Here is an 11,573-nt window from a genome sequence, read left to right on the forward strand (position 1 = left end):
TCCTCCCCAGCAAGGTCGAGTGCAGTGCTACATATGTGGGGGCCCTCATTTGAGGAGTGCTTGCCCACGTATGGAGGGTTATCGCCGGTGCAACAACTGTGGCAAGGAAGGCCACTTTGGGAAGGATTGCCCCAACCTTGCTAGGGCAGTGACACGCCCTCCAGTTCAGACTCCCCATCAGCATCAGAGGAGGGACAGAGGCAACAGGCCTCAGGCGACAGGCAGGGTATATGCTATGACAAGAGCAGAGGCGACTGGTTTAGGTAACTTGATTATGGGTTGTTGCATGATAGCTAGTGTGTCTTGCTGTGTATTGTATGATTCTGGAGCGACACACTCCTTTGTGTCAGATAGTTGTGTGAAACGTCTGGGTCTGCCAATATTCGAGCTACAGTGCGAGCTTGCGGTGTCTACTCCGACGTCGGGAATGGTCACGACGTCGTCCTTGCGTGCTAGGTGTCCAGTGGAGGTGGAAGGACGCAGGTACAAGGTGAACTTAATCTTCCTGCCACTGCAAGACTTGGAAGTGATCCTAGGGATGGATTGGCTCTCTACCAATCGCATCCTTATAGACTGTCGGGAGAAGAGGTTGTTGTTTCCCGACTCAGAGGAGCTTGAGTTGGTGTCTCTTCAGGGGGTGAGAGAGATCCAGGGTGACGCGTAGTGCTTCATAAGTTTTAGAGAACTCGCCTAAGCGAGAGACTCTCGCCTGGGCGAGGCTCCTCAGCCTGAGCGACGGATTGAGCGAGAATGCGTTCAGTTTGGAGTTTTCTTGTCTTTTGGTGGTTGAACTGTGCTTTATTGTACTATTATATGATGGCATGAGAGGGGAAATAAGTATGCATGTTGGGAGGAGATTATATGTGGGGGAATTGTGAGCTTGGCATGATTTCTACATAAACTGTATATGAGAAGTTGGATACATATGTATGTGCGTGTGGTCACAAACTTGGCATGAGCAACAATGAATCTTGATTTTTGGTAAACCTTTGGTATGGTTGGTATGAGGAGAAACACTTTACTCATGGTTGGGAATAACGAGTTGGTAATGACTCAACATATGAGAAATAGGGATTTGTTTATGGGTTTTGGTTTGAAATCTTATATGCAACATATGTGTAAATTCTTGGCTGTTTATGTATGTTGGTCTGTGTCAGTGCATAATTCCTTGGGGTCTCTAGGTGAGACTTTCAGGGTTGCGCTTCAGTGGTCGGGACGTAATTCCATGGCCCTTGTTAGTGGGTGTCCATGGTGGTGCCCCATCTGTATAACTAGGTAAGGATTCAAGGTAAGGTTGCATCCTGACACTCTAAGGAGTCAGTTAGTCTCACCTCCTGTGGTGAGAGTAGTAGGAGGCCTGAAATTCATTAAGGGCTAACCTTGTGGTGAGGGAAAATTGATTCATTGTAACACTTGTAACACATAGCTCGGGGTGAGCAGCTCATGGGTGAGCACAGGTATCCACCACAGGTGCAAGCATCCACTGAATCCGACCAGGTTATACGTATCCGGATGAGTCGAGTCGAGTTGTAGTGTATTGATTGAAAAGTCATAACATGTTTGGTTGTTGTATGGACATTGGATGGTGAAAATATATTTAATTGTATGATGAATATGTTGTCGGCTCTAGCTTACCCTATTTGTTGTATGGTTGTATTGTATGTGGCTACTCTTTCTCGCGATGATCATCAATTTGATTGATGGGAGCAGATGGGCGAGGTTCTCGTGGTCCACAAGGAAATGGCGATTCCGCTGCTTAGCCATCTGGGCTAGAGTTTATTTTATTTTTGTCATGGTTCTTTAGGGTTATGGCCCATGTATTACCTTATGCTTTACTACTCTATTCTCATTTGTTAGACTTGTATCTAGTTTCCCGCTGACATCGTGGTGTGCCCAAGTTGTAGAGGTTGTGTTACCCAGGACTATGCTACAGTACTATTCTTGTGTGACGTTTTCTTTAATTTCGTTTAATAATTAAATTGAACGTTACAGTTAACGTTAATAAATTTAACATTGTTAACAATTGGGCCGATTTAATACACATTTATAAAAATGAGGACGAAATTGAGATCAGTAAAAATACAAGGACCAATTTGATATTTTTAAACCAAAACAAGGACCAACAGAGTATTTTAACCTAAATATTAAAAATACAAATATCATTCATCATTGAGATGATAGACATAATCTGTACATTCATACTAAAAAGCAGAGTGAAAAACAAGTGCAAAATAGATAAATAAATTCATAAATCTTTTATTAATAATAAAAACATCTATTAATTATTTAATTAATTTAATTTAATAGTTTATATAAAATTTACCAAAACAAATAGTTTTAAGAAATTTACAGTTTAAACTTTTTATTTTTGGAAGATCAGTTCAAATGATGGACCAAAACATAGTTTTAGATACCCAGAAGTCAAATTCTCATAATGGAATTTGGGTAAATATTATCAATAGTAAACTAGGTAGGGATTATTCTTTCATGTGATGTATCATACAGTTAGTTGGAAACATGATGATTCAACAGGATCATTAGGTAAAAGAAATCAATGAAAGAAACACTCAATTATTACAAAACTATAAGGGGTTGAAAATCTCTAAATGGCACATGACCCATGTTCTTGGTTGCTCAGCTGAGAACATGGCCAAGGGTTTACCTGATAAGCAGATCCATTCACATCAGAACACTTCCAATCAGGAGCTCTTTTCATACCATGGAAGTTGATAACAGACAAACAAACATCAGTGAAAGGGGAATTTTTGAGTCCATTTATCAGACCTGCTTGCTTAACCTTCACTCCCCAAACATTCCTTATTGTGATGCCTTTCACAAAAGGGAGTGCATTAGGATTATACTTGTCATCTGGATGCCCTCCTACCTCACCTGAGATCTTAATTCCTTGCCTTGCATTCTCAACATACACATGAGCCACTGTGATGTTCTTGATAAACCCTCCCCTGCCTTTGTTGGTCTTGATGTGGATACCTACTCCCATGTTGAAGAGGTTGATGCGTTCAGCTAGCACATTCTCCACCCCACCAGAGGTTTCACTGCCAATTGCAATGCCGGCGAATGGCGACGATCCGGTCAGCCGCCGGATGGTGATGCCGGAGCTAGGGCGACCATAGGCAATGCCGTACTCATCCCATCCACTCTTCACTGCCACAAGATCATCTCCTGTGGATATGTATGAGTCCTCTATGCAGACATTTGAACTTGAATCTGCATAAATAAATTATGCAGATTACAAAATACCTCATGGCAATCACAACATGACACTTGATGCTGCTGAATTTTTATTTCATGTACCATGAAAATATACAACATCATATATCTGAACAGGATGTACTTGCAAGATAAAAGCCACATTGGTAATTTCTCTGATAAAGGAAGAGCGCAGTACCAACAAATAAAACCTTAATGAGATCAGTTGCAATAGGATTTGACTATTTATTACAAGTTACAACTACTTCCCTATTTGCATAAGATGTGGCTTATTTAGAGGGAACTTACCTGGATCAATTCCATCAGTGTTAGGAGAGTCAGGAGGAGCCAAGATTGTGACATATCGAACCACAACATTGCTGCAAAGAAGGAACAGAGTTTGAGGTTATAGTTCATAAAAACATCTCTACCTCTTGATTTCCTTACTAGTTTGTTTCAAGCAACTTGTAATGAACAAAATGAAAATACTTTAAAAAGAAATTACTTCTGAATGCTCAATCATACTTGCAATAAACTGGATGTATATTCCAGAAGGGAGAATTCTTGAAAATCACATTTGAGATAAGAATATCTTGAGAATTTACAAATTCAACAAGGTTTGGTCTTGTATATTTAAGTGTTCTCTTCCTCCACATGTTCCACCACACATCTCCTTGCCCATCAATTGTCCCATTCTCACCTATGAAAAGATTGGGTAAGGCTCACATAAAGTTAGTTTGTCTATAAAAAACTGCACATGAAAGGGAGCATTCCCCCTTGATTTACTTTTGCAGAAAATGCTAAAGATTTGATACCCACCTGTGATCACCACATCAGTAAGTCCATCTCCATGGAGAAAACTGATATACCTTGCTCCAGGGAGCTCCCTCCCTCTTCCATAAGATGGTAAGGGTGCAATTAAAGGCCAACGCCCCGTCTCCTAAAAGAGGAAGAGCATTAAAGAGTGTGCTAGGGAAGACAAAGGAGAGATTTCTTAACAAGTTTCCTATCTATCATGTTTCCTTTCCTATCAAGAAAACAATAAATCGTGTTAGAAGGAATAATAGATGAGTTTTGATTTCCGCTGGACTTTGAGTATTCACGTCAATCATATTTCCACTGGACTTTGAGTATTCACCTCAATCATTTTCTAGGAGCGAAACATGAATTTATTACCTTACTACATACACATGCCAAATGAGTTTGATAGTTATAGTCACGGGCGGATCTGTGTGTACACCAGGGTGGTCATGTGCATCCGTGGTTTTGTTAAAATTATTACTAAATATCTTAAGCTACCCATTGATTTATGATAAACATATGTATAGTTAAAAGTGTATAAATATACTCCTTGACTTGTCCCCAACTGACTTAGGATCTTAGATCTACCATTAGCTATAATTCAGTTATATAGATTTAAACCATGCATCTAATAGTGAATGTTCAAACAGTCACAAAGCTTTGGAACTGATACCATCAGTCAGGTACTATTTACTTTCGTTACTACTAATTTTCTCTTCTCTCTGTCCTAACTCTCTACGATTACAGTATCACCATTCCACTACTTAATTCAGTGCACATATTCGTTCCATTCAAGTTTATAACCATAAGCAAAAAATAAATATGAAGTATGTATTCTGATAACATGGTCCTTTCCATTCAGCATTGCAATGGACCCAAGAACATCTGAACAGTACTCAAATTAGTTATACATCAATTTACATGATACCCCTCATTTCACATTTTATTTTTTAAATAAATAAATCATACTTGAATTGCTCACTAAATAATCAAAGCAGACAACAGTAATGACTAATGGCCAAAGAACCAGCTGTCCAACAAAACCATTGTCACTTGTGTTGTGATTGCTTTAAATATCATGCACATGCATCTATGCAGACAAGGGACCCATCAATATTTTTCATCCATTCAGCATTAGGCCCACCATAATTTATATTCATATGAATTCCTAGTTTTAGGCAACACATTTTCTGTCTAAATACTCTATATTTTCATCCTTACATATTTCAGACAAGATAATCATAAAGACTTACAATTGATATCAATCCACAACACATCACTATATCAGACCCTTTACAATGTACAATGTTCCTCTCATCATTCACAAGTACAGAGTATTGACCCTTGATCTGATCTTATTTTATCTCATTAATTGTAAGTGACTTCTGTGGTGTTTCACATTCTACCATTCAATTTTTGGGACTTCCCTGAAATATGCTGGCATTTGCTGGCTTTCTGCATTGCAGGAACTATATAGTCTTTATCACTTTGGTTTTAGTGATAAGTAGGCTCTAGAGACTCCACTTTTTTATGTAGAAAAATCATAATACACCACAAATTGTAATAAATGGTAGTGTAATTTGTTTCTTCTTTTCACTAGTGTACATGTGATTTTGTCTGCTTCCAAGATGTACACCGACATAGTTAATCTCAATAAGATAATATATCAAGATTTCATAAATAATAATAATAATAATAATAATATTTTTATTTTAAGATAGTGGACCCTAATTTTGAATTTAGTGTTTGATTTAAATTTGTTATACAAGCTAAATTTGTCTCTAGGTTCACGTTATCTGATCTGTTCATAACTGGCATCTTTTTCTGTGATGGGAGACAACAAAGCAAAAAAAGACAACTGAAATTTACACAGCGAATTGCAATATGGAAAACAACCCACATTGTGGAAAAAGTTTAAAACGATTGAAGGATTCGATCTAATTTATAACAATATATAATAGAATATAGCTTTTTACATTTTATATTTATATCTCATCTTTAATTATATTTTAAAATTTTAATATTTTTAATTTTAAAAATAGTAAATGTTGTCAACTACTTCAAATAATCAAACACATTACTATTAATATAATTACATTTTTTTCCTCTCTTATCTTTCATGTAAATCTATGATCTATATTACTAAATTACAAATTACAAATCAAATATAAATAGTAGTGATAATAATAATAATAATAATAATATATTTGTATTTAAAAAATAAAACTAAAATTAAGATAAATTTTAACCTTTAAATAATTAAAATAAGATGATATAATTAAAAATGCGTGATTTCTTCTGGTTTAAATAAAAAATTAATTCGAAAATGAGTTATATTATCAAATAATTGAAATGTTGTTTTATTAGACTACGTCATTCTCCCCCACTATCAAACAGTTTTAATACATAGGCGAGTTGAGTAGTTTTAGAAATAATTAATTTCTTATTAATTTTTAAACAAATTAAAGCATTAATGATGTTATTTCTTAAAATTAAATTTTGACCAAGCAGACACTTATTGTGTTTATAATATCTTAATTTCTAAAAGAATTATTTATTAAATCAGTCTTCAAAACAAAAAATTACACATTAATGATTTAATAATTTACAAAAAAGAAAACATAGTAGCAAAGTTAACATCATTAATCTAAACAAAAAGGAAACGTATTACCAAATAATCAATAATTTTAAAATATATATTGTATAATATAACTAAATGATATTATAAAGTTGAGGAATGCTACGAACAAAGTACCAAATACATTTGTATAGGTTAAAATTCGAAAATTACAAGAATCTTTAAAAAACACTATGAAACCTACTAATTTTATTAAAAATTAAATAAAGAAAATATGTTCACACAAGTCTACAAAATTTTAGAATATCTAATAAATTTCAATCAGAGAAGAACAATACATTCGAACATGTCTAAAAATATATATCCTCAACAATTCCTTACAAATTTAATATACATTATCTACTTCTCATAATCTTAAAATTCAGTAGACATAAACCCAAATTAAAAGAAAATCAAATAAAATAGTTCACGCAACAAATCACATATTCTCTAAAAATCCACATGGAAATGTAATAAAATTAAGGAAAGAAGAAACGTAATTAAATAATAAATCTCTTAAAAATTTGAATAATTTGAATTAATTTTTATTAAAATAATTATTTTATTTTTATATTTTTCAATTTTTTGACAAGTGAAAAAGGTATGAATGTTATTTTGCATGGTCATTATTTATATATTTTTACATTGAAAATAAAAAATAATAATTCAATTGAAATTTAAGTCTCTCATAAATAAAATAAGCATTTTTAATTAAATTCTTGTTAAAATATTTCGTTTTATTGAATATTCAAAATTTTAATATTTTTAATCAAGTTTCTGTTGTCAACCGGGGTGATCTGAGCATCTGGTTTTGCTATCTCAAATAAAATATTATGAAATTAAAAATAATAATAAAGTTTTAAAATTCTAATTATCTTTTATCACAAAACATTATTTCAAATCTTCACGAGGCTGTATTGATTTGATTTTAGTATTTAATTAATAATTAAATAACATATTTCTACAAAGATAATCAACCTTTCAAAATTTGACTTTCTTTGTATAAATGTATAATACTTTATTTAAATAAAAAAAATAAATTTATAACATTTATTTAAGGCGGCAAAACCAAACGGTCAGATCATCCTAATTAAGAACAGGTATTTAATTAAAAATATACAAATATCTAGAATATTCAAACTTATAAAAATTTATATATTTTTACACGAAAAATAAAAAATAATAATTCAATTGAAATTTAAGTCTCTTATAAATAAAATAAGTATTTTTAACTAAATTATTGTTAAAAACTTTCGTTTTATTGAATATTCAAAATTTTAATATTTATAATCAAGTTTCTGTTGTCAACCGGGGTGATCTGAGCATCTGGTTTTGCTATCTCAAATAAAATGTTATGAAATTAAAAATATAATAAAGTTTTAAAATTCTAATTATCTTTATCACAAAACATTATTTCACATTTCACATCTTCATGTGACTGTATTGATTTCCTTTTAGTATTTAATCAATAATAAAATAACATATTTCTACAAAGATAATTAAATTTTCAAAATTTGACTTTCATTGTATAAATTTATAATATTTATTTAAAACAGTAAATAAATTTATAATGTTTCATTTAAGGCGGCAAAACCAAACGGTCAGATCACCCTAATTAAGAGCAGGTATTTAATTAAAAATATACAAAAATCTAGAATATTCAAACTTATGAAAATTTATTAACAAATCATTAAAAATACTATAATTTAATTTATGAGAAACTGAAAATTTAATTAATCTGATTTTCCATGTACAGTTGCGTAAGAAATAATATAAGAATGTCATTTTACACAAAAGAAAATAAATGACAAGAAAATTAAATGTAGTAAACAACTCAGTTGAAACGAAACGTATACAAAGTTTAAATAGAACTGACATGTTAAATAAAGTTCCAATTCAGATTGGCAAATTCATGACCAACTTAAAAGTTAACTAAGTAAAAAGAAAAAAAAAAGTAAAGCAACCATAAAACCAGTCGTAAACATTGAAGTAAAAGATTTTTGGTGTTAGTTTTTCTAAAATGCATTTATTTTAATATATTTTTAAAATATTAAAATCAGTACATTTTTAGAGATAAAAACACAACACTGAAAAGAGACGAGAGAATCCAAATTCCAGAATTAACCTTACCTGGGGAAGACAAAAGAACGAACAGAAAATCCAAATTGAAGAGTTAACCTTACCTGTGTGGCTTTGATAACGGCACCGGCGGCGAGAAAAAGCGTCATGTGGCTAGTGAGGTTGAAGCTCTCCGTCAAGTACACACCTCGAGGCACGACCAGCACCGTGCCGCCGGGCCTTCTCAGGTGCTCAATGCGGTACACAGCCTCGCGGAAGGCTTTCGTGTTCAGAGTGCGGCCGTCGCCAACGCCTCCGAAGTCGGTTATGGAGATTATGTCGGTGCGATTTCTGAACGGCACTAGGTTGGAACATGTCGGCGTTGAAAAGATGGAAGGGAGAGAAGAAGAGAAGAAAAGAAGGAAAGTGAGGGTGAGGAAGGGTGAGAGAAGCATGGTTGTTTGGGGATGGTGAGGTGAGGAATGGTTGTGGCAGTTTGCTCATACAAAGAGTGATGTGATGCCATTTATAAGGTTGTGATGTGTGAGAGAGAAAAGAATCTCTGTGTGAGTTGGAATGTTTAATTTTTAGTTTTTTCTTGGATCTCGAAACAATAAAAAGGAAAGTTAAAGCTATTAAATTAGAGAAAACGGTCGTTTTGCTACATGCCAGTTTGCATTGAATAATATGTTTAATTTCATTAATTGATATTTATTTGGGAAATTAATTGATACAGTACAAAAATTAATAATTTATTTTGTAGAAAAATATTTTATTTCTAATTTTTATTTAATGCAATTAAGTTTTCTATTTTTTAAAGTATTAAATATATTTTTAGTACCTTATCTCTTATCTCTTAGTAAACATTGAAATCAATTTTTTTGTTAAAATTTTAGATCAATTTAGTCTTCAATTTTGAAAATATATGAATTTAGACTTTTTAAACACATTTTGTTAACTTTATTTGATATTTTAAATGTATTTCATATTAATATTGAAGTGAAAATGTGTGAAAGGTGTAAATAATTTAAATGCTACCATGAAACAAGTTTTAAAGAGACTAAATTCACACATTTCTAAAGATGGAAGACTAAGTTAGGTCAAAGTTTCAAAGATGAACTAATTTCAATTTTCATTTAAAGTTAAAGGACCAAAAACATATATAAACCATTCCTACTAGATTGACGTTAATACTTTGTCATGTTGCATATGTGAGTTTTTAGTATTTTAATTTTTTCTTACTTTTTTGGTTTAATTACTCGGATGGTACCCACTTTGGTACATGTGTGTCAATCTGGTACCCGCTTTTAAAAAAATGTCAATTGCATCCTAATTTTTGAAAAAGTGTTTCAATTAGGTCCCGTTAACGACGTGTCACGTGTTCGTCTATGGTTTTTTTTTGTTTTTTTTTTATTTTTTTAATTCTTTTAATTTTTTTTAATTTTTTGAAAAAAAAAATGCCACGTGTCAGGTTCTTGTGTGCGACATGTGGCATTGTCCACGTGTCTCTTAATCTTTTTTTTTCTTAATTAGATTTCTATTTTTCAAAATGTGATGCAATTCCTTTTGTTAGGATTGTACTAACAACATTAAAGATATGTCATCCATTTGTGATTTTTTTAATTTTTTTTCTCATTTTCTAAAAATTTTGTAAAATAAAATAAAATTTTTCACACATGAGGTGGTACTGACAATGTTACGAGTCATTATTTTAATTTCAATTTAGTATCTACATTTGTTATTTTGACTCAATTTAATCTCTATATTTGTTATTTTGACAATGACATTTGACATTGAAACTGACGCGTGGCACTACTACTTCCATTATCACATTGCACGACACTGACCTGACATATGGAAATTTTATTATTTTTTATAAAATTAAAAAAAAATACACGAACGGACACATGTTATATTTCTAAAATTGTTAGTACAATACTAACAAAAAGGGGCTAATTGCATCAAATTTTTAAAAGTAAGGATCTAATTGAACAAAAAAAAAAGTTGGAGGACAAATTTGATATTTTCTTACAAAAATGAAGACTAAAGATATTATTGAATCTAAAAACTATTTACAATAAAGGTACATAAAGAGATTTTCCTATTTTGTGTACACAATTCATATTCATATTTTACCCTTTATAATATTATTATTTACAATCTTTCTAAGAATAATCGCTATTTTAAAATTTGTTGAATAAAACTATCACAAATTGGCTCGTAGTTAGGTCATCAATATATTTTATTTTACTATTTTATCTTTTAATTTTTGTAAATATTATTTATTTTATTTTTATAACTCTTTTGTAATTGTTACTTTAGTGTACATAAATTTGCTCTTTAATAATATATTTTATTTTTAAATTTTTTAAATATTATTTTGAACTTAATTAATTTCTAATATAAAAATTAATTGATAATGTCTTACTTTTTTTATCACGAAAAAAATTAATATACATGTGTAAGCACATGTATTTTTACTATTGAATAATAATAAAAAAATTATTAATTTAAGAACTCTCATTTTATTAATTTTTGTTTAAACTATGTAGATAATTACTTTAATTAAACATGTTATGTAGTAATTATTATTTTTATTTATTAAAAAATTTAATGTTACTATATAATCAAACTTTAAAAAGTATTAATAATTTTAAAATTTAAAAGCAAAAATGAAGAAATAAAAGATTTCTTTCGCTGCTAATTATATATTAATTTTAATACATTTTTTTTAATAAATAAATAGTTCAACTGTTAAAGACTAAACATGTAGTTATTACTTTAACCGTTAATAGAGTTCAGAAAAAAAAAATTAATGAAATTAAAATTTTTGCAATTAAGTATGCAATTTCTTTTGTTTATATTAAAAGTAAAAGGGATCACTAGT

General features: G+C 31.1%; 1 protein-coding gene across 1 annotated transcript; it reads right to left on the reverse strand.

The window, feature by feature from the left end:
* Positions 1-2,409: 2,409 nt before the first annotated feature.
* LOC114188672 (probable polygalacturonase) lies at positions 2,410-9,209 on the reverse strand. The gene is made up of 5 exons (XM_028077260.1): positions 8,812-9,209; positions 4,030-4,150; positions 3,736-3,910; positions 3,520-3,590; positions 2,410-3,228 (listed from the first exon to the last, which is right to left on the reverse strand). The coding sequence occupies exons 1-5, from the start codon at positions 9,139-9,141 to the stop codon at positions 2,603-2,605; spliced, it is 1,323 nt and encodes a 440-aa protein (XP_027933061.1). The 5' UTR covers positions 9,142-9,209; the 3' UTR covers positions 2,410-2,602.
* Between the last annotated feature and the right edge of the window lie 2,364 nt (positions 9,210-11,573).

Source organism: Vigna unguiculata, chromosome 6 (genome assembly GCF_004118075.2).
Source record: "Vigna unguiculata cultivar IT97K-499-35 chromosome 6, ASM411807v1, whole genome shotgun sequence".
Taxonomy (NCBI): Eukaryota; Viridiplantae; Streptophyta; class Magnoliopsida; order Fabales; family Fabaceae; genus Vigna; species Vigna unguiculata.